The 25,123-nt window shown below is 38.4% G+C and overlaps 1 protein-coding gene across 1 annotated transcript in view; it reads left to right on the top strand.

Moving 5' to 3' along the window:
* LOC140228640 (synaptotagmin-7-like) overlaps nt 1-25,123 on the top strand; it is a 200,517-nt gene that overhangs the window by 57,222 nt on the left and 118,172 nt on the right. Inside the window, exon 3 of the mRNA XM_072308889.1 lies at nt 15,455-15,710. Within this exon, the coding sequence (XP_072164990.1) occupies nt 15,455-15,710 (256 nt within the window). The remainder of the gene's footprint in view (nt 1-15,454; nt 15,711-25,123) is intronic.

Here is a 25,123-nt window from a genome sequence, read left to right as displayed (position 1 = left end):
CGCGAAAGTGTAAGGGGGTATCTCACTGAGTGCCGAACGTTTGCGAACGTAGCGAATTTGGGATTTCGCCAGGGTTCGTAAAGGGTTGCAAAAGCTTTGTTAACAGTTGCGAGAAAGTTCACAAACAGTTTTTATTGTCACAAGCAGTTTTTCTTGTCGCAAAGAAATTTTGGACATGTTCAAAATTTCTTTGCGAATTTGTATTTTTGCTAACAGTTGCAAACATTCGCAAAGAATTCACAAAGACTCGTAGGAATCCGCAAAAGTTCGTAATACGGTGTCGCTAACATTTTTATTTGATACGCCACTGCTAGCGAACAAGTAACCATATGGTTCCTATATAAAAGCTCCTGAAACGGGCAAGGTTCCACTCTAAGAAAGTTCTTGAAGCTCTTGGCATCTCCATCATATAAATATTGCTGCAAAAGCTTTTCATATTGACCAAAGTCTGTCCTCTGCAACAACCACTCTCTGACCCAAGTAGTCTTTCTTTTCTTCTTCCTTTCTTGTTTTTCTTCATCTTCTTTTTCTTAAGCTGCACGTTAGCTGTAGCAGCAGCCAGGCAAAGCAGCTCTTCAAGGATAGCACAACGTTTAGCCTCTTCTTGGCAGAAATTCATTTCAATATTCTGGAAATCCATCTTGAACGGTGGTCACAAGAGATCTGAATGCAGTGGAAGGTTGTACGTTCGTTTTATGGGTCTGGCTATCCATAATCGCCTGGTACTTTTCCAGGTCCCAAAACATTCGCAAATTGTCCCAAGGGATTTGCAAACAGTTGCTAACATTTGCTAAACTGTCGCTAACATTTGCAAAACTGTCGCTAACATTTGCTAAACTGTCGCTAACATTTGCTAACAGTCGCTAATAGTCGCCACCTGTGTTTCGCAAACACTTTCGCAAACATTCGCTCAAGTGTTGCTAACTGTCACTAAGCATCGCTAAAATTCGCTAACTGTCGTTAATGGCAGAAGCGAACCTTGATTTTTCGCAGACATTCGTCAGAAAAGTTGGCGAGTCTCAAATTCGCTACGTTCGCAAACGTTCGCCGCTCAGTGAGATACCAGCTTTAGCGCACGTTTGGGGGATGTATGACATATACGTTTTCTACAAATAAAAATCGTAGCATACATCTAAACATCAAACAATTATTAACAACTATATTAACAAAAGAAATTAAAGATTAGCAAAGAGAAAGAAATGTTTGATATACCAAAAAAAAAAAAAATTGCAGAATACACTTAAAATTAATCTAAAGTATGTAAAATTTCAATTGAACTATAGAGATTATGTGTTGGAGGAACTGCCAAAAAAAATCAAATGCTTTACTCGTGGAGATAGGTCCTAGGAAAAAAAAAAATGTAGGCAAGCACACGATAGAGAAATGAGAGAAAAAGAAAAGAGAAATAGAGGAAAGAAAAAAATCAAGTCAAGACAGCTTCCACCTCTCCTTTGGTACATTTTCTCCCATGATTATTGAAAATTTTTCTTTGTTCGCATTTCCATCACGTGTTCTTCGTGTACGTAACATGCTGTACTTTAGCAGTGATACACACGACATTCGCACATACGTCATGGAAACTTCGCACAAATTGCGCAAGAATAGTTTTTGGCTTCATTGTCGGAACACATTCGGAGAAAAACTTTTCCGAATGTTGGAGTTTGTCATTCGCGTCCTTCGCAAATCGTTCGCGTGCTCCGTGAAATCCCACCCTGAGGGCTTGTATCCACTGCAGTGCCAACAAGATTAGGAAAGGTTGCAGAAGCTATTAAATCATTTCAGCATTTTTTCCATGTCAGATGTGGAAATTAACAAATCATAGTTTTAATGAATGAATGGGGATAAATACAAAATTTGCATTCCACATCTTGTATGTGCCCTGATGCCAGGTTTTGCAGTTCCACATTATTCCACACCAAGGTTATATTCGCATATATACAAAGGGAAATTAAACAAAGTCATATCTGAAATGAGAGATATGAAACTCGTCACTGTAAGGCGAGTTAGTGATATGCTGGGTGGTAATAAGATATTGGTCACCCTTGAGCTACACATCTGAAAAGGGGACAGAATTCAAAGCAGTACTATGCATGGTGTTATCAATTCAAAAGCAATCACACCCTTACATAGGCATACCACAATTTTCATGAAAAGGATGTGACATAAGGACTGGAAGTTACATTTAGATATGTTTGTTAAGTTGAGTCCTATGCACCTATGATATTAAGATACATTTGGACAAATTGTTTCTGTCATGCAAAACAAAGAGAAATTGCTTATGTGTGTGTGCATTTGAAAGTACAATTCAATTTTACAAGCTGTCTAACTGTGTATTTACCAATAAGTGTTTAACACAAGCAAAATTGATATTTAAATTTTTAAGAGTAGTTTAGGGTGGTCTTAACTTTAGAATTGGCATATTCAAATATGAACTTTGACCCTTATTTGCATTACCAAGATGGCTATGTCTAATCTTGCCGTCATTAGATATGATCAGTTGGGCAAGCTCTACAAACGTATAACACTTTTCAGCAGTCGTAGCAATACTAGCTCCAATGCAAAACAAAGGGAAATTTTTTGTGTATGTGTGTGTGTGTGTCTTTCCTTGACAATGTGATTTGCAAATGAATAAAAGTGGAGTTAGCTCAATTGCAAAAAAAAAAGGAAAAAGAAAAAGAAAAAGGATTTCTGTCCTGTTGGGTTCCAACCTGCCAATTTCCGAACTTTATAGGTCTCTAGCACCAGAGGCGGAGTTTTTAGCCATTTAGGACCATATATACATCTCCACGAACAAAACATGTGGAAAATAAATTCAAATAGTAAGAGATAAGTCAAGAATCATTTCATCCAGATTCCATCCACATTCTCACTTTTAAACCACAAAATTATTACCCGATTAGAAAATTTCAGAAAATAAAATGTAACATTACTATTTAAGCTTATTGTCTCGCTCTACAACATATTTAAGTTTCAGGGGAAATGGAGCAAAATCAACTGATATACAGCTTCAAAAACATTGTCAAGTCAATGCATGATCAGTAAAAAGAATCACTTCCCATAGACATAATTAACACATTAACTCAGCAGATTTTGATACTTTGCTTTTGTTCACAATTTTTAATATGATGATTTCATCAAATTGAAAAACAATGGTGCTGAATCGAAAAACAATTGTCCAAAGTTACAAGATACCCGAATTTGGGAGAATACTGAGCAAAAATAATGGAGCAAATAAATATTTGACGCACAAATAAATGTCAGAAACAGTACATCATGATATTGAATTCCACTTTTTGTATTATTTCAGATTATGATATAATGACGTCATGCTACCTTGATTGAAAGAAATATTGATACTTGAAATGTTATCTACAATTCCTATGCTTTTGGAATATGCGATAAAAACAGGGGGTTCCCCTGCATTTTGAGGAGCTGTGGTGAAATAAACAAAGGCACGTTTTTCACTGTATTTGCACATTGACCCGCGCAAAGAATTTTAACTTTAGTGCATGCGCACTACCTTGTCCGTCAAGGTTGACCAGAAATCAATGGATGTTATTACTAGTTGTATCAGGAATCCAAATCAAGCAAAAAGAAACACCTTTCCATGTTGCTTACATGGAAACGTGTGGAAGGACGCGTATACACAGACATTTTTGAAATGCCACAGATTGTCTGAAATGTATAGAAAATTGGTCCAGAAGTCATTTTGAGCATCTTAAAATGTTGATGCGAATGTATGCATGCATCATGATATCCTGACTGAAAAGCATTGTGCAGGAAGATCAGCCTTCATGTGAACTTTATGCCCACTAAAAATGATAAAGATATAACATTTAGTTACGAAGATACAATGTATGATCGATCATTTGACATCATGTCAGAATCACAAAATGGCGCTTAGGTGACATCACAGATAATATGTGAGATAGGATGATGGAAAATTTCATGTTAATTGGTCAAGTTATTGTTGAGATAATTCATTCACGAAATTTTGTTAGAAAGAAATGGGAATAACAAAGCAAGGAAGATTCCTAAAGGCCGTGTCACACCTTTCTGGGCAAGCTATACGTGGGCTTGTGGCGAGGAGGTATTTTCCAGCATGCAGGAGATTTTCCGTGGGCGAACAAGAATGTTTGCAAGTTTCAAACTTGTTTTTTACGTACTAGACGCGTGCTACTTAGCTTCTACTTGCATGCATTCCGTGTGACCTGCGTGAGAGCTTTGAAACCGATCTGTTTTCTGTTATGAGCAACTTATGGGTACTGAGAAGTACCTGCATTGGAGTTGCCTGCGAGGTGCTGCCGGTAAGGATCTCCTACTGGTGATCTGCGTGTACCTCTGCGAGCGAACCCCCACGACTCACTTGGAACAAGTTTTGAGCATGCTCAAGGCCTTGTCATACTGCATCTGGGGACGTTTTGCGGCTTGACTTGCGGGGAAACAAATTTGCTACCCGGAGCTCTCCGCAATTGGTCCGCACCTGACAGTACCTAGCGCATAGTTGCCTGGAGGTGCGCACCCAAGTCCGATTTAACCGCAGCCAAGTTTTGAGCATGACCAAAACTTTTTCCGGGTGAGTCACCGGGATGCCCGGAGATTTCCACGTAGAATGCCAGTAGGAGGCCGTTAGCGGCAGCACCTCACAGGCAACTCCCAAGCAGGTACTTCGCAGTCCCCGTATGCAGCCAAGATATAATGACACTCCGTGGGACTTTTGCCATTCCTTCAGAAGAATTCCTTCACTGAGTTGTCAGCCCCCACGCGACTGGTACACAGGTCACACAGTATACTCGCAAGTAGAATTTAAGTAGAACGCATCCAGCAAGGATGACACATGCACTGACTCGCACAAATCCTTGTCCGCCCTCAGAAATTGTCCGGTATGCTGGAAAATCGCTACACGCAACAAGCCCGTGTAGCTTGCCCGGAAAGGTGTAACAGGGCCTAAACATGGTTGCGGGTAAAATGATTTGCGTGCGCACCTCGAGTAAAATTGAATTGTATGTTTGGCCACAATTCAGTTTGCTGTCAAACAGGTAATTCTACCTAGAGGACATAGAAAACCAACATCAAAAGCAAGGTGTTTCATTGCATAAACATTCTTTGATGTTTAGGAATGAGTAGATATGATCCCTTCATTTATTGTTTGATTGATACTGACCGACAATGAGATCAATGTTGTGGCTCATTGAATACTATCGCTGCATTGTACTATAACCACTACTGAGCACTCAGTGCCAGTGACAAGCGGGGCACCAGTCTTTGATATATTCTCATGAGCTGACTTCAAAGTTACAGTCAGCTGCGATGGCTGGAAAATATCTCGTCGTGTATTCACACGATAATGATTGAACGTGTGTTTGTTTTGGGTGAGATTTGGCACTAAGAATACATAAAACATGAAAATATGTCATCCAGTCAATGTCCACATAACAGAAAATCTGGATAATTGATGGCTGGATAATCAAGATCCTACTGTGTGTTGGCTTTAAATACAGATTTAGCTTCAAATTACTGACTTGAAAAGCTGCATTCATGCATGGGTCTGTTGTTTCACGGTTCTTCTCACAGCCTCCCGTGACTAGATACTGAGGATATAGGCCTTCAAATCCCTGTCTTGATGTAACTTGGGTTGCCCATAAGAAAATCAAATATATTTGACACAAGGGTGCATTTATGCTAAACTTTTTATGCCTCTGCCAAAAGTGGTGCCGGAGGCATTATGTTTTTGGGTTGTTGATTGTCCGTTCGTCCATCCGTCCGTCCGTAATCAATTTTGTGGACAGCATATAACTAGAAAACAGTTCAAGGTATCCTAATGAAACTTGGCATGTATATGTATGAGTGGGCGAAGTTGTGCCTATCAACATTTGGGTGCACATGCTCAAGGTCAAAGGTCAAAAGGTCAAGGTCAAATGCTCAAAATTTCACTATTTCCCCCATATCAATGCAATGCCTGAAGGTATTTTCTTGAAACTTAGTGTATATATACTAAATAAAGATTCTCCAGAGAGAGTTTCAGGTCATGAGGTCAAAGGTCAAGGCAAAATCTTGAAATGTACGCTTTTCTCCATATCTCGCAAATGGTTCAAGGCATCTTTGTGGAACTTAGTAAATATGCATTTACTGACTGGCAGAGATTATCTACGGAATTTAGGGGTCATGGGTCAAAGGTCAGGGGTCAAAGGTCTGGGTCAACTCCTCAAAATGTCACTACTTCCCTCGTATTTATGCAATGACTGCAGGATTTTTCTTGACACTTGAAATATACATGTATTACCCAATAGATATTCTGTGAAAAGTTTCTTGCCAAAAGGTCAAAGGTCAAAGGTCAAGTACAAGTGCTAAATTTCACTTCTTCCTCCATTTCTCGAAAATAACTCAAGGTATCATCACAAAACTTATTAGGCCTACATACTTCATGCATGTTCTACCTAACAGTGATTTTCTTTGGAACTTTAAGGTCAAAGGTCAAGGGTCAAAGGTCAAGGGTCAAAGGCCAGGTTTAAATACTAATATTTTACATTTAATACTGAAATTACACTTTTTCTCCATACCTTATAAATTACTCAAGTTGATGCATTACAAACTTATAAAAGGGTCAGAAGTCAAGTAAAAATCCTCAAATTCCCAAATACCTGCACTCTGAAAACTTAGTCATTCATCCAGTTAAACCTACACATGTGTAGTTCAAGGAAAGTGAACATGCAGCACATTTGTGACAAACCTGTCATTTTAATATTTTGCGAATTATGTGAAACTGTCATCACACATTGTTTAATATTGTTCTATAGACCTATTAGGAGAACCATGCATTATGGCGGAGGCATACCAGTCGCCGTAGCGACATTTCTAGTTTTTTGTTGTTGCCATAATCAGTATTTTGAAATATGATTAGTGCAAAACATGGTTGCTAACAACTCAGGTTGTTACTGAGCGACAACAATTTGAGGTGTTGTGAGGCATTGTGAGGCGTTGCGGGGTGATATGCGGGGATAAGCGGCAATGTGCGGGAACAACTCAAGTTTTTCTTCAGCAGAAACACATTCGATAGTGGCCGATGCACAGTGATGCGAGGTGCTCCGTGTTGTCCACCTTTGAGGTGGTCGATGCGCGGTGATACGAGGGACGATTCGCAGTAGAAACACATTGGGTAACAAAACTTGCAGTGTACCAGAAGTCTCAGATTATTGGGAGATTTTGCCCGCGTTATTCAAATGGTTACACACCTGCTTTGGGTTCACAGTGCTGACGCATCTTGCGTGTTGTAGTATCGTATACAATACATGAACTGTACAGTCTACACTGTACACGTGTACTGCGTGCTGTTACTTGTCTCACGACTTGCATGTTGTTACTTAGGGTGTAACGTTTCCTGAACAGCTATGCTAACTTGTTTCTTCTTGTTTGAATAAAATTTTGTCGGACAATGTCAACTGTCCCCAGTAGGATCATGCTCAATGATTAGCTTAGCGTGCATTTTTTTTTTTTTAAGCCAGTAATGAGCCAGTTCGTAATCAACTCCTTACACATTGGTACAAATTACCTTTTTTTTTTCTCAGTTGGTTAGGCACTTAACTCGTTTTCAAAGCAGCATAATGCATTTTAAGCTTGCTCGACGTAACAATATGTGGAATTCATGTTCAAACAAAGAATGAACTTGCGTTTAGAGCATGTGATCAGAATACTCCAGTTGACAGTTTAGCAGGCATCCATTTTATTGTTTTGTATTGAATGCAATAACAGCCTGTTTCCTTTTATATTGCGGGATACCATTCTTGCTGTCAGGTGGATGTGCTGGCAAGCACCATTTAGATAAGGATCACATGAATAATCATCGCATCACAAATGCTTATCTCAGTGAATTTACAGACCAAAATGCGTATTGGTACAAATGACCTTTTTCTGCTCATGCCCAAAGTAGAATTACGAACTAATCTGTTGTCACAGGAGCAAATTACGTTCCAAGTATTGTCACTGCACGGCTGCTTTTCGCTGTTCAACCCGGGAAGTAGAGGTCAACTAAGGCATGCGCTTTTTTGTAACTGCACTTACTATAATGGCTGCTCAATGGCCATGCATATTGTATATTTGCATATTCCCTTGAGGCTCAAGTTTCCTGATTTGTTGTGCATTTTTTTTTTTTGGCTCCATGTGTTAGAAGAGAATCAGTAGCATGTACAGTGGCTATAATAAAGGGAAGAAAATTATCCATGTACCTGCATGCAATTAATATGTAATAACTATTCTGTTTGCATACCACCAAAGATGCCTTCATCATTCACACACAATGACACATACACTGGGTAGAAAACACAAATGGCACTCAGAGATATAGGGATTTAAAAATGGCATTGCGTTTATCCACTAGCACAAAGGCAAACATGGTTTCAAATGTGTTTAAATTGCCCTTGTTTTTGCATTTCATATCTACGTCTCTTAATGTAGGGGAAAACAGAGAAAATGCCTCAGACGCATTTGGGATCATGATTATGTATCACAAAATTTGTGGATAAACACACCGTAACTTTGATATAAATGCTGTTTCAATACACAGATTTAAGATGCACAAAAGGGTGCATTTATGATCGGTGATTTTCTCTAATCAAGTGTACTGGGGAAGCATACGAAATGCAAATCATGTTTGCTGGGGAAGCTTATATGCAAAATCATGTATGTTGAACAGCTTGCTACAATAGGGGTTACAGTTACAGTGTATTTCAACAATGTGCAGTGCATGTTTGTTCTTGAGCTAAGTTAAAGTAAGTATAAACAGTACCCCTGTGAACAGTGTTTAGGATCAGCTTTTTGGATCGAGTGTTTCAAAATGCTGATTCTGCCTTTGCAAATTGAGCATTAACACACCCTGTGAGAAATGATTCAAGAAAGAATTCCAGCTAGCTGGTGTAAGGATGTGGTTTGAATCCATCAGTTAGTGCAGAGTATCGTGAGAGATCCTTACTCCCAATAATTTCTGCCCCCACCCCTCTCTCCCTGTCTTTCTCCTTGTGTTTATCTCGCTATGATGGGATGCCTTAGGCCCCTCAATAGATGCCAACATTGTTACCACGGATACCATTATTCATGAAGGCCAGGGGTGATTTCCTGGGAGTATTTGCATGGAGTGTGAAGTAAATTGGCTATTTAGTTATTAATTCATCTGACAAGTTCTTTAGTGGAGGCCAGGAGGGATATGGAGGCAGGCTGTGCCCTTGTTCTGCCCATGGAAGTCATGATGAGTGATATGCCTCTAGATGCTCTACTTGGGGAGGACCTGCTCCCTCATGGGCCAAGCACGTGAGAACCAGGGTCTTATTAACTCCTCCATTTTCAGAGGACTTCAATCTTCGTAGAGGAAATATCTTGTACGATGAGATGACATCCCATTATCTGATTTTCCTCAGAGGTTTAGAAAGAAAATCACAGAATACAGTGTAGTAATATGCACTAATCACAAAATTAGACATAACCAACATTTTACAAATCAGCATGTAAGGAGAGGACATGGAATTACATTGATTTGGGAGAAAAAATATTGAATACAGCTACTGTATGTACCAAAATCAGTATGATTATTGTAGATGCCACACGTGTAATCTGCAGATGGCACAATCATGTAAGAATATGCATATTTATGATACAAGGAAGATTCAAATTTCTGTCAGTTCTCGTCATATTTTGAGTCTGCTATGTGGTTCAGCAAATGAAAGTGGATATCAAGATCTAATGTGAGTGTGTGAATTTCACAAATCTGGTGAATGTTTACCATCATTCTTTTGATTTTACAAGGCATGCTAACACTGTCAGCACAGTGATACTGTGATCATGCAGCAGTCATGTCAAGCATCTCAATATCAAAGTACAGTTCGACCTCGATTATCTGGCCATGTCGGGACTGCGCTCATCCGGATAAGCGAATTGGCCAGATATGGGAGACACAATGTTAATGTATATAGCTGCCGTCCAAGCTGCTGTCCCAGTGCACTGGCAGCTAGGCAGGTAGTGTACCCCGCAATGGTGGTGTAATCTATGCTAGCCTGTGCAAAATTGTAGTCCCTTCTTCACAAAAATAAAGTATATATATCTTTATGTGAAAATCATACATGTTTTACCTCATTAGATATTGAGAAACCTATCGTGCACATCTTATGAAATTAGTGAAATAGATCCATGAAAAAATGTTAAAGTCACTGTTTTTTCTCAATTTTTGGATGAAAAAAAAAAGTCCTTCACTGTGTGAACGCGTCCAGATAATAGAGATTTCCGGATAATCGAGGTCGAACTGTAGTTTCTCTCTAAATTTGTTTTTTTTTGTGTGTGTGCACCCATACGTAAGACTACATAGGGTGTCACCACTTTGGCCCCCCCCCCACTTTTTATTTATTTATTTTTTTTTACCCAGAATTGGCACTAGAAAAAAACATAGAATGAAAGAAACCTTTGAGCGCATTAAAGGGATGGTACAGTATTGGTGGAGATGAGAATTGGGCTTTAACTTTTTGCGAGATACCAAGAAAACATTTATGATATAGTACAGAGCATACCATTCAAGAGGAATTCAAAATTTATTTGATGAAAATTGGGTTTGGAGTGACTGAAACATCCAAAAACAAAGTAAAACAAAGCGATCGTAATAAAGTGTGGGTCCCACACTTTATTAGAATCACTCTTCTTTGGATATCTCAGCCATTTCAAAACCAATTTTCATCAAATAAACAATGAATTTTTCATAGAATTGCATGCTCTTTAACATTTCATGACAGGTTTCTCATTATCTCACCAAAAAATGTGAGAAACCTGAAATCAGGTCTCAACCAAAACTGCACGATCCCTTTAAGGCTTTTGTTTTTGAGCTGAAGACCTCTTTTTTTGTTGTTGTTGTTGTTATTGCTTGTCAGCTGAAGAAACCCGGAAGTGGCTCCAGAGGGCCTTTGGTTTTTTGCTTGTTAGCTCATGAAACCCGGAAGTGCCCCCCCCCCCCCCCACTTTTGAAAACGTGTTGGCCATGTCGTGTACAGTGTAAGGTACATCAATTGATTTAATTCTTTTAGAATTGAGTTACATTCTTCTAAAGGGATTTTATAGTTTTGGTTGAGATGGGTGATTCAGATTTTAACTGTTTGTAAGTTATCTAAAACTGCTCATGAAATATTTAAGTGCATGTAATTCTAAGAGGAATTCAAAGTTTATTTTGTGAAAATCAGATTAGGAATGACTGAGATATCCAAAAACAAAGTAAAACAAAATGTTTGAGTTCCTCTTAGCATCATATGCTCTTTCATATTTTAATAGAGATTTCTCATTATCTCACTAAAAAGTTGAAACCTGAAGCGCCATCAAAACCAAAACTCTACCATCCCTTTAAATGGTAAGGGCTCTGGTATCACATTTCTCTGTGCCAATAACAGTGTGCCATAGCAGCACTTTATCAAAGACACATTTAATGATATCTTAATGTTAAGTCTTGTTTTGTTGTGCTGAATTATGGATAAGGAAAAAATTATTGATTTTTTTGTTTTTGGAACACATAGAAAAATACCCCTGTCAAGAAATGAAAAAAGAAAGGGATGGAGAAAGAGAAGCAGGTTCTGCTTTTTTTTTTTTTTTTGGGGGGGGGGGAGGGGGTCAGGGGTTGGGTGGGCACTGTCACTGTATATACCAGGTAACTTATTAGTCGTTCAAGAGAGCATTGCCAGATTTTTATGCCTCCGCCACGAAGTGGTGGCGGAGGCATTATGTTTTCGGGTTGTCCGTCGGTCCTTCCGTCCGTCCTTCCGTCCATCCTTCCTTCCGTCCTTCCTTCCGTCCGTCCTTCCATCCGTCCGTAATGAATTTTGTGGACAGCGTAACTAAAAAACCTTTTGAGGTATTGTTTGTTTGTTTGATTCATTTCCCATCTGAGAAGATGGCTGGATAGACCATATTCAGCTACGTTAAGCTGGTCTTCCATGGGGTCCAGTTGGGTGTGCGGTGGGACCACTTCACCGGGTTAAACACCCTGCTCTTTGCGATGAATGAATGAAGCGGGATCTTTTACGTGCATGAGTTGTTACTCTCTCTTACACGGGACCTCCATTTTATGTCCTATCCGAGGGACTGAGTGTTTTGCCTCTTGCTAGAGGGGACGGTATGCTCACACACAACATTGCTCAGTCCAGACTCGGGTTCGAACCCGGGCCGCATGATCGTGAGGCAGACGTGCTACCGACCGAGCCAACTCACCGCCCTAAGGTATCCTAATGAAACTTGGCATGTATATGTATTAGGGAGTGAAGTTGTGCCTATCAACTTTTGGGTGCACATGCTCAAGGTCCAAGGTCAAAAGGTCAAGGTCAAATGCTCAAAATTCCACTATTTCCCCCACATCTATGCAATGCCTGAAGGTATTTTCTTGAAACTTAGTGTATACATGTATTACCCAATTAGAGATTCTCTGGTGAAAATTTGGGATCATGAGGTCAAATGTCAAAGGTCAAAAGGTCAAGTAAAAATGTTAAAAGCTCACTTTTTTCTCCGTATCTTGGAAATTGTTCAAGGTATCTTCATAGAACATAGTATATCTGGCAATGATTATCTAGGGAATTTGGGGTTCATGGGTAAAAGGTCAGGGGTCAAAGGTCAAGGTCAACACTTCAAAATTTTACTATTTCCCTCATATTTACGCAAAGCCAGATAACTTTTGCATCGATTGTCCGATTTTCTTCAAACTTTCACTGATGTGTTCTACTAATGTTGCTGCTTTCACTCAATCCACATTGTTCTTGGGGTTTATCTTCCCTTTAAGGAGCAGCCGCAGTCGCAGGAACAAGTACCATACATGATAAAGACCTTGATTAGGATGTACCTGACTTAGACCAAGAGTGTATGCCAGCATGCATTCAGTCCCATGGTCTTTAATGTGGCCACAACATGGCAGCAATTTCTCCTCAGTCTCCTTGGTATTCAACATGTCTCAGAGACATCATGAAGATGTCTCTCCATTCATGAACATAAATAGTCTCCATAACATCGCTGCAGTTGATGGAGATTTCACAGAGATGTCTCCAAGACCTGCTGGAGCAGGGAAAAAGTAGCCAAAAACATGTTTGAATTTCTTGCGACTTCCCAGAGACTGACTAGTCTCCAGAGGCGTGTCTTCATCAGCCCGAAGTTTCAAGATAGCGCGCTATCTTGCGGTTACCAAACTAGTCCGATGTCAAAATAGCGCGCTATCTGTGTAGTGAAGACGCAGATAGCGCGCTATTTGATCGGGAAAATTTCCCCCCAAATCTTGGTCTAGTTCGTCAACTAGAGCGCTAATTCGTGAAATAGCGCGCTATCTTGGGTGCGTCTCCATCAGCCCGAAATTTTCTCGATCCCTCCACGCTTCTGGTTAGCCAGCTGGCAATGGAAAGCGCATGTACAAGCAGCTAGTGATTGTGTATAGTACATTACACGCACGGTGTATTCAAGGATCACATGTGTGTACTATAGGCCTACTGTTGTTGTCATCTTTAAAACCAGGGAGGTTATTTCTCTCACCTCCCTATTAAAACTCAGTGCCGTGCATGCTAGCTGGTTTGTTTGTTGTTGTTGTTGTTGTTTTTTTTTTTTGTAAACTTCTTCTTCTGGTCCACTCTATTCATACCTTAGCTGAAGATTCTTGCAGATTGTGTGCATTTTGGATTTGTTTAAACATTGCAATTCGTTAATTTCATATAAGATGCCTCACTGGACAGAAGAAAGAGTAGCGTTATTAATATCCCTTTGGAGAGAATTTGCTGTACTGCTCACCTCCCTGGTTGTAGAATAAGTACATACGGTGATATAGGAGATTTTGAGCGGGGAAATCCACTTTCGAACCGCGAGCCAGGCAGAGTAATATTGCAAAGTGCGCATGCGTCAATTTTCGGACTAATTTCCCGAAGCAGGCTGTTCGAGCTGATGAAGACGCACATTCGCTGTATCGGGCTATTTTCTAAGACCGCAAAATGTCCCGCTAGTTTGAACTTCGGGCTGATGAAGACACGCCTCAGGAGATGCTGTGGAGATATCTTGGAGACTTGAGTTGCCACCAGGTCACCACCCTACCTTTAAGCAAATGAGATATCCCCTTTAATAAATTTATCTTTTTATGGATGGAAGAACATGAGGGATTTGGAATCCCTCAGAAAGAATTTGATTGTGGCGTGAATGCCCTGCAGTATACTGATGAACTACACCACACAATGCATTATGTATTTATGTATGCATGCAGAATCTGCAGATTAGCGGGTTAAATGAATTAAGCTCATCATCAAAGGTAGAGTTGCCTGACATGTGCATGCATGCATTTGATATGCAGATTTGATATGCACAAAGTGCAATGCACATTGTATATTTGTAACAAAGACAGTGACTTTCATAGAGAATTCAGATTGCTTGATATAGAGATATAAACCATGATAATTTGCCATGGAGAAAATCAGTCATTACATATAACCAGCATTCATAGAATTCAATGTCCTTGTATGTGGTCATTAGCAAGATAATTGAGGAAATGTGCTCAACAGTAACACCTCTCATCCATCACATTCATGTTGAACTAAAGATGACTGGTCCATAATCTTATCAAAATGCATCAATTCAGTTTGTTATTGATGGCCTAAGAAAGATATGTTAGTAGCAATCATTGCCAGTGGCCCTGTCCAAAACCAAGTTCATTAATTGTATGGATTGTTACAGTCAAGAAAAGAGTGGAAGGAGAATATTGAGAAATAATGGCTCCATGAAACCAAGGTTTACATCATTCCTATTGATGTTACCTGTGTTTAACAATTGTCCTCTGTAATCAATTTCCCTTCTGGGCATTTTCTGATGATTGAAATCAACACAACTACGACTGACTAGTGTAGATCAATAAGTGTATATTGGTACAGGTAATTTGCTTTCGTACATTTGTATTCCATCAGATGTGGGTCAGTTTTTACAGCATCTTAGTGCCTCTGGGAGCCTTAATATGCCTCTTAATTGATTTTTGTTTTTCAAATGGAAAGTAAGAATGGAGACAAATCAATTAGAGGTGAGTACTGGTAACAAATATTCATTGGGGAAAGCAAGTCATTTTTGTTATATGATTCAAATCTTCATTGGATGAATATCACAGTTCTATACAGTGATATTTGACTTTGTTTATGGTTTGTTTCAATTTGGGGGGGGGGGGTTTCTGTCCTGTTAAAACTCTGTTCTTTTCTGTACTTTAAGTCATTTTATTTGCTTGTATGCCTGGTAAACAATCTATTCTGAAAGGTAAATATTTGTACTCAGATTGATCTTTGTTAATTATTTTACTGCAGTGGTGCTGGAGGTACTATCTAAAGACCTGGTTGCTCCATGTTGCTGGTCCTCTCTATAAAATTGTATTTTTAGATTATACCAATTTTTCTTCTTATTTCATTAAAAAAAATAATATATATGGTTGCTTATCTTCCAGTTTTGCATGATGTTGTCATCCTTCTCACCTCGGCTGCATCGCTGATGGTTCTAGTCCTTGCCAGCCTGGTATGTGGGATGTGCTACTGCTTTGGGGGATCCAAGCCAGATTATGACGATGATGAAACTGGATTTCGGAACTCTGACCAAGAACAGAAATGGCCCATCCTGAATCGCACCCAGTCCAATGGAGAAAGGAGTTCCAGTAAATTTGGTGCCAGGAGGCAGTCACCAGTATTTGCCCAGTCTAATATGAGGTGAGTAAGTTACTGGAATGCAAGATTGTAAACACTGTCGCTTACTACCTGCAAACATACAAATATAAAAAACACTGAAATGGAATGCAGTAAGTATCACTTGGTATTTTAGAGGTGTAAGTAATGACAACTCATGTCATTCCTGATATTTGTAGTCATGACTCTCTATATGTCTATGTTATTTTGCATGAATCTGTCAAATAATACTGTGGTTAACTGTAAGGTAACACAGAATGATTAATAATTGTATTACACCTCTTTCCCATAGGCAATCAGTTGTTATCCCTATGATTCATCATCAGACTAATTTGCTGTGATTCACTCCCATGGCCTCACTCTGATCTCACTGGTAGATTCCATGGACTGATAGACAGATCAGCATGTGGCCAATGTATCATCAACTTTAGAAAAACATTGTCCAGAGTGCAGACTTCACAGTGTCATTATATGTTTATATGATTGATGGTCACATTTCACTTTTAATGTTACTTTACCTTCTTTCCTTGGCAATGGTGATTGACTGTTTCTCTCTACATTGACTGCTCAGAGGAAAGTCAAAACAATTCAGGGTCTGTCTTCACTGAAATCATTTTGATATTCACAGTGACTATTTTATTATGATGACTGATGCAGAATTGAAAGCGTAACTAATGGAAGTCACATAGAACATGCTGAAGTCATGACAAACCAACTCTACTCTCTCTGTCTGTTAATCAGTGTAAGTGATGTCACAAAAGTGAATTGATTTATTGTAACTGGAAACTGCACTAAAGCATGGCTGCATTCACATCATATCATTTTCCTCAGTGATGAAGAGCTTTTCATAAAAAAACCCAACAACAACCCAAAATTGTTAGAAGCCACAGACTATAAGGCCCGTTCACACACAACGAAAATCGAAATTACAATCGCAATCCAAATTTCGATTTTTTTTTTGGACCGTTCATACACAGGGAAAAATTGCACTTCGCAGCAAGGAAAGAACGATCAGTGGCCAAATTGCGCATGCGCGAAACTTGCATGACTGAAGACTGACCCCGCGCTCCCAATAGAGTTTCGCACGCGCTACGAACGATGGGATTAAAAATACTGATTTCCGAATCTCGATTTCTGAAAAATCGCACTAATAGTGCGAGTTGAATCGTGATTAGGATTGCGAAAATTAGTGAGATTTTTCTGTCCACACAGGAAAAAATTTCGAAATTTTGATCGCGATAAGAAAATCAATTTTTAAATCTCACTTTTTCCCTTGTGTGTGAGCGGGCCTTATATTTCACCATAAAGCTTGGCATAGTGAATCCTTTCTAAAGGATGGGGCATGGTAAGTACACAGCATTGGGCACACATGCTGGTTGCAGATAAAGTGACAACACATCTCCGTCGTGAAGAATCTTCAGACAGAAGCTCATTTTAGATGCAAGTGACAGATGAGGTAAAAATGACACAAGATACAATGGATGGTTTTGATTTGACATCCACATTCATCATTTGATAGCCTCCCTCATCTTATTGGGACTACTGTGCTTTAAACCATTAGAAAAAAAAAATGGGTGGAAATCACTTTCACTATTTTAATGTACCAGTTAAATACTAATCAACAGTGTGAGCTTACATTTTTGTATGTACTTTGATGGTGCGAACTGTCATACACACATGAAATTGAATGAATCGACAGCTTGCCAGCTTTTTTTGCCCAAACACACAGCCACACAAAAACTGATTGATAAATCGCAGAACCGTATGTTACAGTGCATAGAAAACATCATAGCCATAGCTTTGTCATTAAATTTATATCACAGCTAAGGGGTTTACAGTGTGGCACACAAGTGAGATAGAAATTAATTGAAAATTTAAAAGGTCACAGATTCACTGTACTCTGGCTAGCATGTCATATTCTAACCATAACATTAGTCAGGAATGCCTACTGAAAATGGCATTTTCTAAGAAAAAAAGCAATGAATAATCAAATGTATGGATGAAATGACATGTCAAGAGTCAAGTTTAAAGGTCATTGACCTTTTTCCTGCTCTAGAAAAAAAAAAAAAGAAAGAAAATCCAATGGGAATGCAAAATTTTCCTATGTGGTTGGATTAAAAGTAAATCTCTGTTGGGCTGGTTTGAATGGCAACACTTGCTTGAGCTTATTGGCAACATGCAATATCCCAATTAAGAGCAATACTTATCTTGAAAGTTTTTTTTTTTTTTTTTTTCAACCAGTCAGAAAAATCCCTGAGTCACTTTAAGAGACCGAATGCTTACTGCTCCTAATTCTTTGGAGATTGCCAGGTTAATCACTACCTTTCATTCCCATAAACTCTGTGACATTTTCCTGTGGATTAGCTGTACTTCAATGACAAATGACACAAATTTGGCTAGTGCATGTGGGGTTATCCTGCCGTCGACTATGCTCAATAGAATGAGTGAGCTGTCAGTAGCTGATAATATATGGAATTGTATTGACTATTACACAGTTTATAGTAGTCTTGGGATGAAACTGAGTGTAGCTGGAATCAGTCTTCGTATGTTGATGAATGAGAAAAATAAAATCTTTTAATTTGTGGATGAATCAATTTGTTGTTTTTTTCCCCTTTCAAGTTCATATGACACAGGGTTTCTGTATGCTGATCAATACTGCCTAGTCCTGTTAAGTGCTGCATTTATATTTCATACTTTTTTTTCAGGGGAGCCAGTTGGAGCTGAATTCACAAGGGGACAGTAAAGGGAAAGGAGGGAAAGAGAGAGAGAGGGAGGGAGAGATAGATGGAATAAAGCTAATAATCATAGCATCAGCATCCTAAACAGGGTTGTTCTCATTCATCATACATGTGTTGTGAAATAGCAAGTAACGCTACCATACTGTTGACACATGGACACTCCGATACATTGTGTGATATATTATTATAGCGACTGAAGACTAGAACAGTGTAATTGTCCCCCTTTCAATGTTTGCTGGTGGATTTTATGTATTCATTGTTCATTGTGTTGTTTGATTATTTTAATTGTTATGTTGGGGACAATTAATAATCAAAAGAAAATCTTCCACATGCAGTCAGTGTATACCATTTTAGGCTAGTGGATGTTACACTGTATCTACTCCTAGTTCATTGTATTGTTTGATTATTTTGATTGTTATGTTGGTAGCATTAAACAAAAACAAAAAATCTTCCATATAGGCCTATACATTCACTGTATACCATTTTCTGTGGCAAGCCAATGGTAAAGATTCAGATTCAGATTCATCTTTATTAATCTCTGATACTATAATTATATAGGACATAGACATTTTGATTCCATTGACATTTGTACAATAATGCAAACACATCACACATCACAGTTACTTGTTTCTGTGTCAATTACAATGAACAAATATAGAAAGCCATTCCAGTAATAATCAACTGTATAACACAAAACAGTCAAAAAGAAAAGAGATGATGAATCAATGGATAACAGAGACTCTCCCCCAAATGATGCTCTTAAGTAGAAGCACCAAACTGGAGGTACTTCACAGATTAAAGATGTGTACATTGATACAGTAGTTTCTTGCTGATTGATGTTTGAAATACAGTCACAAGATCTGCCGTTCCCTGCAACAAATGTTTGTAAGAGCCTTGTTTAAAGCCTTTAGGTGAAATGATTTGTCCCATTAGTAACGTCTCTTTCTAATCCATTATATGTTGCATAAAACAAACAAGTTGTTTTAAAGAAAGAAATGGGTGTAATTGTGTCTATGAAAGTCATACTCATTTATCTCAGAGAGTCATTGAAGCAGAACCAGTGTGGTGCCCCCTTTAATTGCATTCACTGCTTAGCCATGCACATCTCTACCAGCCAAGATCCCAAGCCACTCTCCAGTCTCTCTGTAGTGATATTTCTCTGGCTAGCAGTGGTAGCTTGCGGTCAGACTCACTGAAGGTTATTCATTATTAATGTCCCTTTCTGTCTGAAATTACCCAGAGTGCATGCTGTCATAATCCTGATAATAACAGTATAGAGTACACTGTTTCAGGATGTCAAGGTCTGAGATAGAATAGAAATGCAAAGTGCTACGAGCAGATAGGATCGTGTATCCACATGCTTTTATCTGTTCTTATCCACTTTAGTAGTGTACATGTTTTAGATTTCAAAGTATATATAAAAGGGATTTTTGCAGATTAATCATTTTTTAAAATCATAATTTGGTATCATCTTGTATATTGTTGCTTTGTGATATATTCATAGATGTTTGGGTCTTTGTTTTAATATGATGCAGGCACTTGAATACTATTAAAGGGAAGATAAACCCCAAGAACAATGTGGATTGAGTGAAAGCAGCAACATTAGTAGAACACATCAGTGAAAGTTTGAAGAAAATCGGACAATCGATGCAAAAGTTATGAATTTTTAAAGTTTTGGTGTTGGAACCGCTGGATGAGGAGACTACTAGAGGTTATGACGTATGAGTGGACTACAATATCAAGAAAATATAAAGAAAATACTACAAAAATCCATTTTTCATGAAAATTACAAATTCCATCAACTTGATATTGACATATGTTAAGGGTAGCAATTATTCCCCCTGCTTTCTGAAAGCGGTTGGTCCACTGCTCTTTCATAATTCTAGAAAAGTGAATTTTTGTTGAATATCCTTTATATTTTCTTTGTATTGTTGTCCACTGATACGTCATATCCTCTAGTAGTCTCCTCATCCAGTGGTTCCAACACCAAAACTTTAAAAATTCATAACTTTTGCATCGATTGTCCGATTTTTCTCAAACTTTCACTGATGTGTTCTACTAATGTTGCTGCTTTCACTCAATCCACATTGCTCTTTGGGTTTACCTTCCCTTTAAAGATATTTCATTTTTTGGATGATCAGTTTGGATTTGATCAAATCTGATAATTGATGATAAGAAGAAAAAAAAAAAAACAAACCACCAAAGAGTATTTTCTCTCATTAGAACTACATTGTAGAAGTGGGTGCATATTTTCAGTTTGTGTGTGCATATATAATTATATGTGTATATGTGTACATTATGTTTTTGTATGTGTTTTATTGCCTAAATATGTGTTTGATGTGTGTGTTGAATGTTTGTGTGTATGCATGTTGTGTATTGTGTGTTTGTGTTTGTTGATGGATGGATGTGACTGCAGAATAGTCGATAGGACCCCCTGAAGCCCCAACTTTGCATTCAAAGCTATTGAGAATTTGATCTGTGTGTGATACCCAAGGCACAATGTTTGTACATGTTAGTTCCCTTTAAAGGGACATGTTAAACAGCTTACTTGCAAGTTTCCCATTTCATACCACATATTCCCTGAAGTAAGTACTTGACAGGTGTTCCATAAAAAAATGAACAATGTAGCAAGAAGTGATTTTTCGTTCTTAAATTTGCAAATATTCTCCATAAGTACTTCCTGAAATATCACAGTAGCACAAGGTATGATTTTTAGAAAGTCATGCACATTATCATTATCAGCTGAAAAGGAGAAGGTCAGTTTATGTCATAGACAGTGCATAACAGTCATGTCCCCAGGGTCCAGATAATGAAATTATTTTGCTATTGTAAGAGTTTACCTTTTCTTTGCCCAACCGCTATGAGATGCTGTCCAAACTTCTGCCTTTAACAGGTGTATAACCCTCAGTTTTTCAATAACTGCGCATCCTTGCTGATTTATTGCACCAATGTGTGAGAATGTACTCGAATGTGATAAATGACGGGCAGGGTTGAAGCATGGGATGATCAAGTCCCTCAGAGAGGGCTTGCCAGAGATTGAACAAATATGCACAGCAGTCAAGTACTAGCAGGAGAGAATTGGGTGTCAACGGAAGGTTGTGCAGGGGTAAAACAGTTAAAGCAATCTTACAGTCGAATGCAAGTTCTAACAGGTCTGTGATTAGTAAATGTGACCCGCTACAACAAAAGGATCCTTAAGTCGCTGACAGGTGAGCCGAGAAAACCGAGTTTGAAGTCAGATCATCGAAATCAGTCAAAATGTTTGGATTTCTGTTTTTGACATAATTTTGTAGTCTAATGTATCTTCTATCATCTGCCGAAATTTAGAAGCTAAATGATTAAAGGAAAGACTAGAAAATAGCATTTTTCTGGGCCATGATTTTCCGACTTTCAACGGACCAGAAACGTGTCCGAAGATTTGGATTTAGCGCCGCAGCTACACTCCGCCCCTAGCAACGAGGGAGTGATCTCATTGGTCAGTACGTGGCATCCTGGTTACTGATTGGTCGTGCGTAGACCGCTGGCGCTAAGCTTGAATGAACATCGCGGAGGTTACTAGGAGCGTACCTTCTATTGTCAAACGATGAAAACTGTCTTGCTTCCCCTTGATCATGATAGTGTCGGAAGGAAAACTTTGAAGGCAGTTTTCTCGAAACGCTGATTTCTTAAACCACTCGACATGCGCTAATAAAATCATCGATATCTCTGCAACCGATTACTTTTATGAGTCATGTTATATATGACATTAAAGTGGAAGAGTATGGGAATAATGTCATGTCGTTTTTAGAAAATTGTTCTCCCCCGACTCTCGGATCCTTTTGTTGCAGCCGGTCACAAATCATTAAGAATTGGATATACCATTTGGCAGCAGAGATGATCATCTTTTTGAAATATATCCTCTTTGATATATGATGTGGTCACTGTAATGGAATATTACATTTAAAGGTTAAAAGATTAGAAATGAAACCTATTCATGGGATGTTACATACATGAGTCAAAAAAGAGAACGGGCCCTGTCAGTGAGGAATGTCACATAGTGCAACGTACCTTCAGGATATTTGCTAATCAATGATAACATGTTTGTGACGTAGGAATCTGTAGTATTATTATGGCTTAGAGTAGACTTCAGGATATTTGCTAATCAATGAAAACATGTTTGTGACCTAGGAATCTGTAGTATTATTATGGCTTAGAGTAGACTGTGACTGAAGCTGGTAAGGAGAGCCTACCAAAGATGCATGTTGCTAAAATCATTGCTATAGATAAAACATTTTGCTTTTTATATTTACTGTTAAACTCTTATTGCAGTATGATATGCCACAAATTACAAAATGCTTTTGAAAGCAGGTATGGCCACCACCAGCAGTTGTTGTATAAGTTGCATATTTGCCCTTTCTTTAGAGCTGTAGCTTGATGCAAAATCAGATAACAAAAGCTCAAGAACTGTAAACGTTACTGTAAAAGTGGAAATTTTCGCGGTGTTGAAATTTTCGCGCATTTCGCGCAACCAGAAACTAGCGCGAAAATAAAAACACGCGAATATATTTGCTTGCCATACGTTCCTGTGCGTGATGTCTTGATTCCGCGGAATTAAAAACACGCGAAACTCTTCTGACCCGGCCTAGCGCGAAAAATTAGTCGCGCGAAAATATTCACTTTTACAGTATGCAATGATTGGAAATGATAATCATGTCTTCAGTCATAAGATGAATTGATGATATGATTATTACTGTTTGAGACTTCCTCTCCACAATGGATGGCAAATGAAGAAAATACAGGAAGGCTTCTATTATCTTCAGTAGTTGAAACTTATCTCATGTCAGTATGCTCCACCTCACTACCTCCATTTGATTTCTTGCCACTATATCTCACTATAATACCACCTCACGATTATATCTCTCCATCAGATCCATAGATTCCTGTAACACACAGGTATCTTCATGATTTGTTGTTGCTACAACCCCCAGTTTAATGTGTGAGTTTTTATATACTGTCAAATATGAAAATGAGGACAAACAATTTGCTACTGGAAGTCATCATTTTTTAGACTTTTATTAGGTGATCCGAGTATCCCTTGGATCACCTTCTGTATCTATACTGATTCTTTGTTCTTCTTCTTCTTCTTTCTCCTCAAAAATTGTGCAGAGGTTAACTCGAAAAGTCCTCTGCCTATCAATTTCAAAATTATACCATAAATGTATCATGTCCCAAAGACGACAGGTCTAATAAAATCATTGTGATCAGTCGACCGTGATGTCACTATGTCATTATGTGAAATCACATTTTCATTCATATCTCATTAATGGAATGGAATTTCTTAATGAAATTCACATTTCATATAGTTCAAGTCGAGCTCTTTCTACTCATATTCTCAAAATTCATCTCTACACTTAACGTATTACGTACGTGCACGTTGAAATGTTGACATGCTCCAATCGAGCTCAAAATTTTTTTTGCACACGTTTCAGATCATTTGGAGCATTTTTGGAAAAATTGAAAAAGATGGATGGACGCGTACGCGCACGCATATACGCATGCGCAGCTCGTATGCAATAGAAATTTCCAATTTTTTCACATGGATCTGATATCTAAAATGTAAAAGAATAATTCTACCAAGTTTCAAGTCAATCCGACTCAATATGATGTCATACGGGCCAGTCAAAGTTGAAATTCCGCGGGCGCGTCAATGGCGATATACAGTGCAACTACGCCAAAAAACCGCCAATTTTAAATCCGATTTTACTCGTCAGGATGGATGGTGATCCCCAAATTTCTTTACATATTCTGAAAGCTGATGATTGTACATATGATTTCATGGGTGGGCGATGCTGGCAAAATGATTTCAAAAGGTTTCAAATTCCTTAATGAATAAAAAAAAGTAAATTTTCAAAATGATGTCATCAGATTTCAAGTTCACTCAAGGGTATCTCACTTATCCTTTGCTGATTTTCACCCAGATTTCGGTATGTTATAGCTTATTGAATGCTCTTTCAGAAACATAATATCAGTATTTTGATTGGATGATGTCATCACCTCGTAAAAATGGATTGAAAGTAACCTTGTCAAATTTGACCAGTTTACGTGTTATCTCTATGGGAGTGCAGTTTTTCTGGAAATGAAAATCGACATGACTGTCTTTATCGAGCACTAGCTCACTTACCCTTTGGTGAATTTCTCCCAAATTTTACTATGTTGTAGCTGAGACTTAGGGCTATCGGGAATGTACCCTCCATTTTTTCATTCGACGTTGGGATCACGTCGAAAAACTTGGTTGAAATTGGCACTTGGCTTCGATGTAGCATCATTTTGCTAAATACACAGAGCCTATGGGGATGAAATAGGTGAGTGGATAGTGCATCAGACTTTTTAACTGAAGGTCTCATGTTCGAGGCTCACCCCAGCCAATTCTTTTGCTTTTTTAAAACCCTTATATTTTTTCTTTTTCTTTAGTAAGTCTAAATTCTCCCTTCCTTACTTTATCTTTTTATGATCCTTTTATTCTTCTGCTTCAAATTTCTAGAAATACTTTAACTTTTTTTTTATTTTTCTTTCTTTCTTCCACTTTCTGAACAATAGATCAAGAACAACAAGTCCTATCAACCCCATATTTTGCTCATATTTAGTTCATGTCACGAACATCATTTCATAAAATAACTACTTCCTCCGACACCATCTTGAGTAGGTAAATTAGGGTCAGAG

Source organism: Diadema setosum, chromosome 5 (genome assembly GCF_964275005.1).
Source record: "Diadema setosum chromosome 5, eeDiaSeto1, whole genome shotgun sequence".
Taxonomy (NCBI): Eukaryota; Metazoa; Echinodermata; class Echinoidea; order Diadematoida; family Diadematidae; genus Diadema; species Diadema setosum.
The sequence above is the reverse complement of the archived record's forward strand: the minus strand, read 5'-3'. Positions and strand labels throughout refer to the sequence as shown.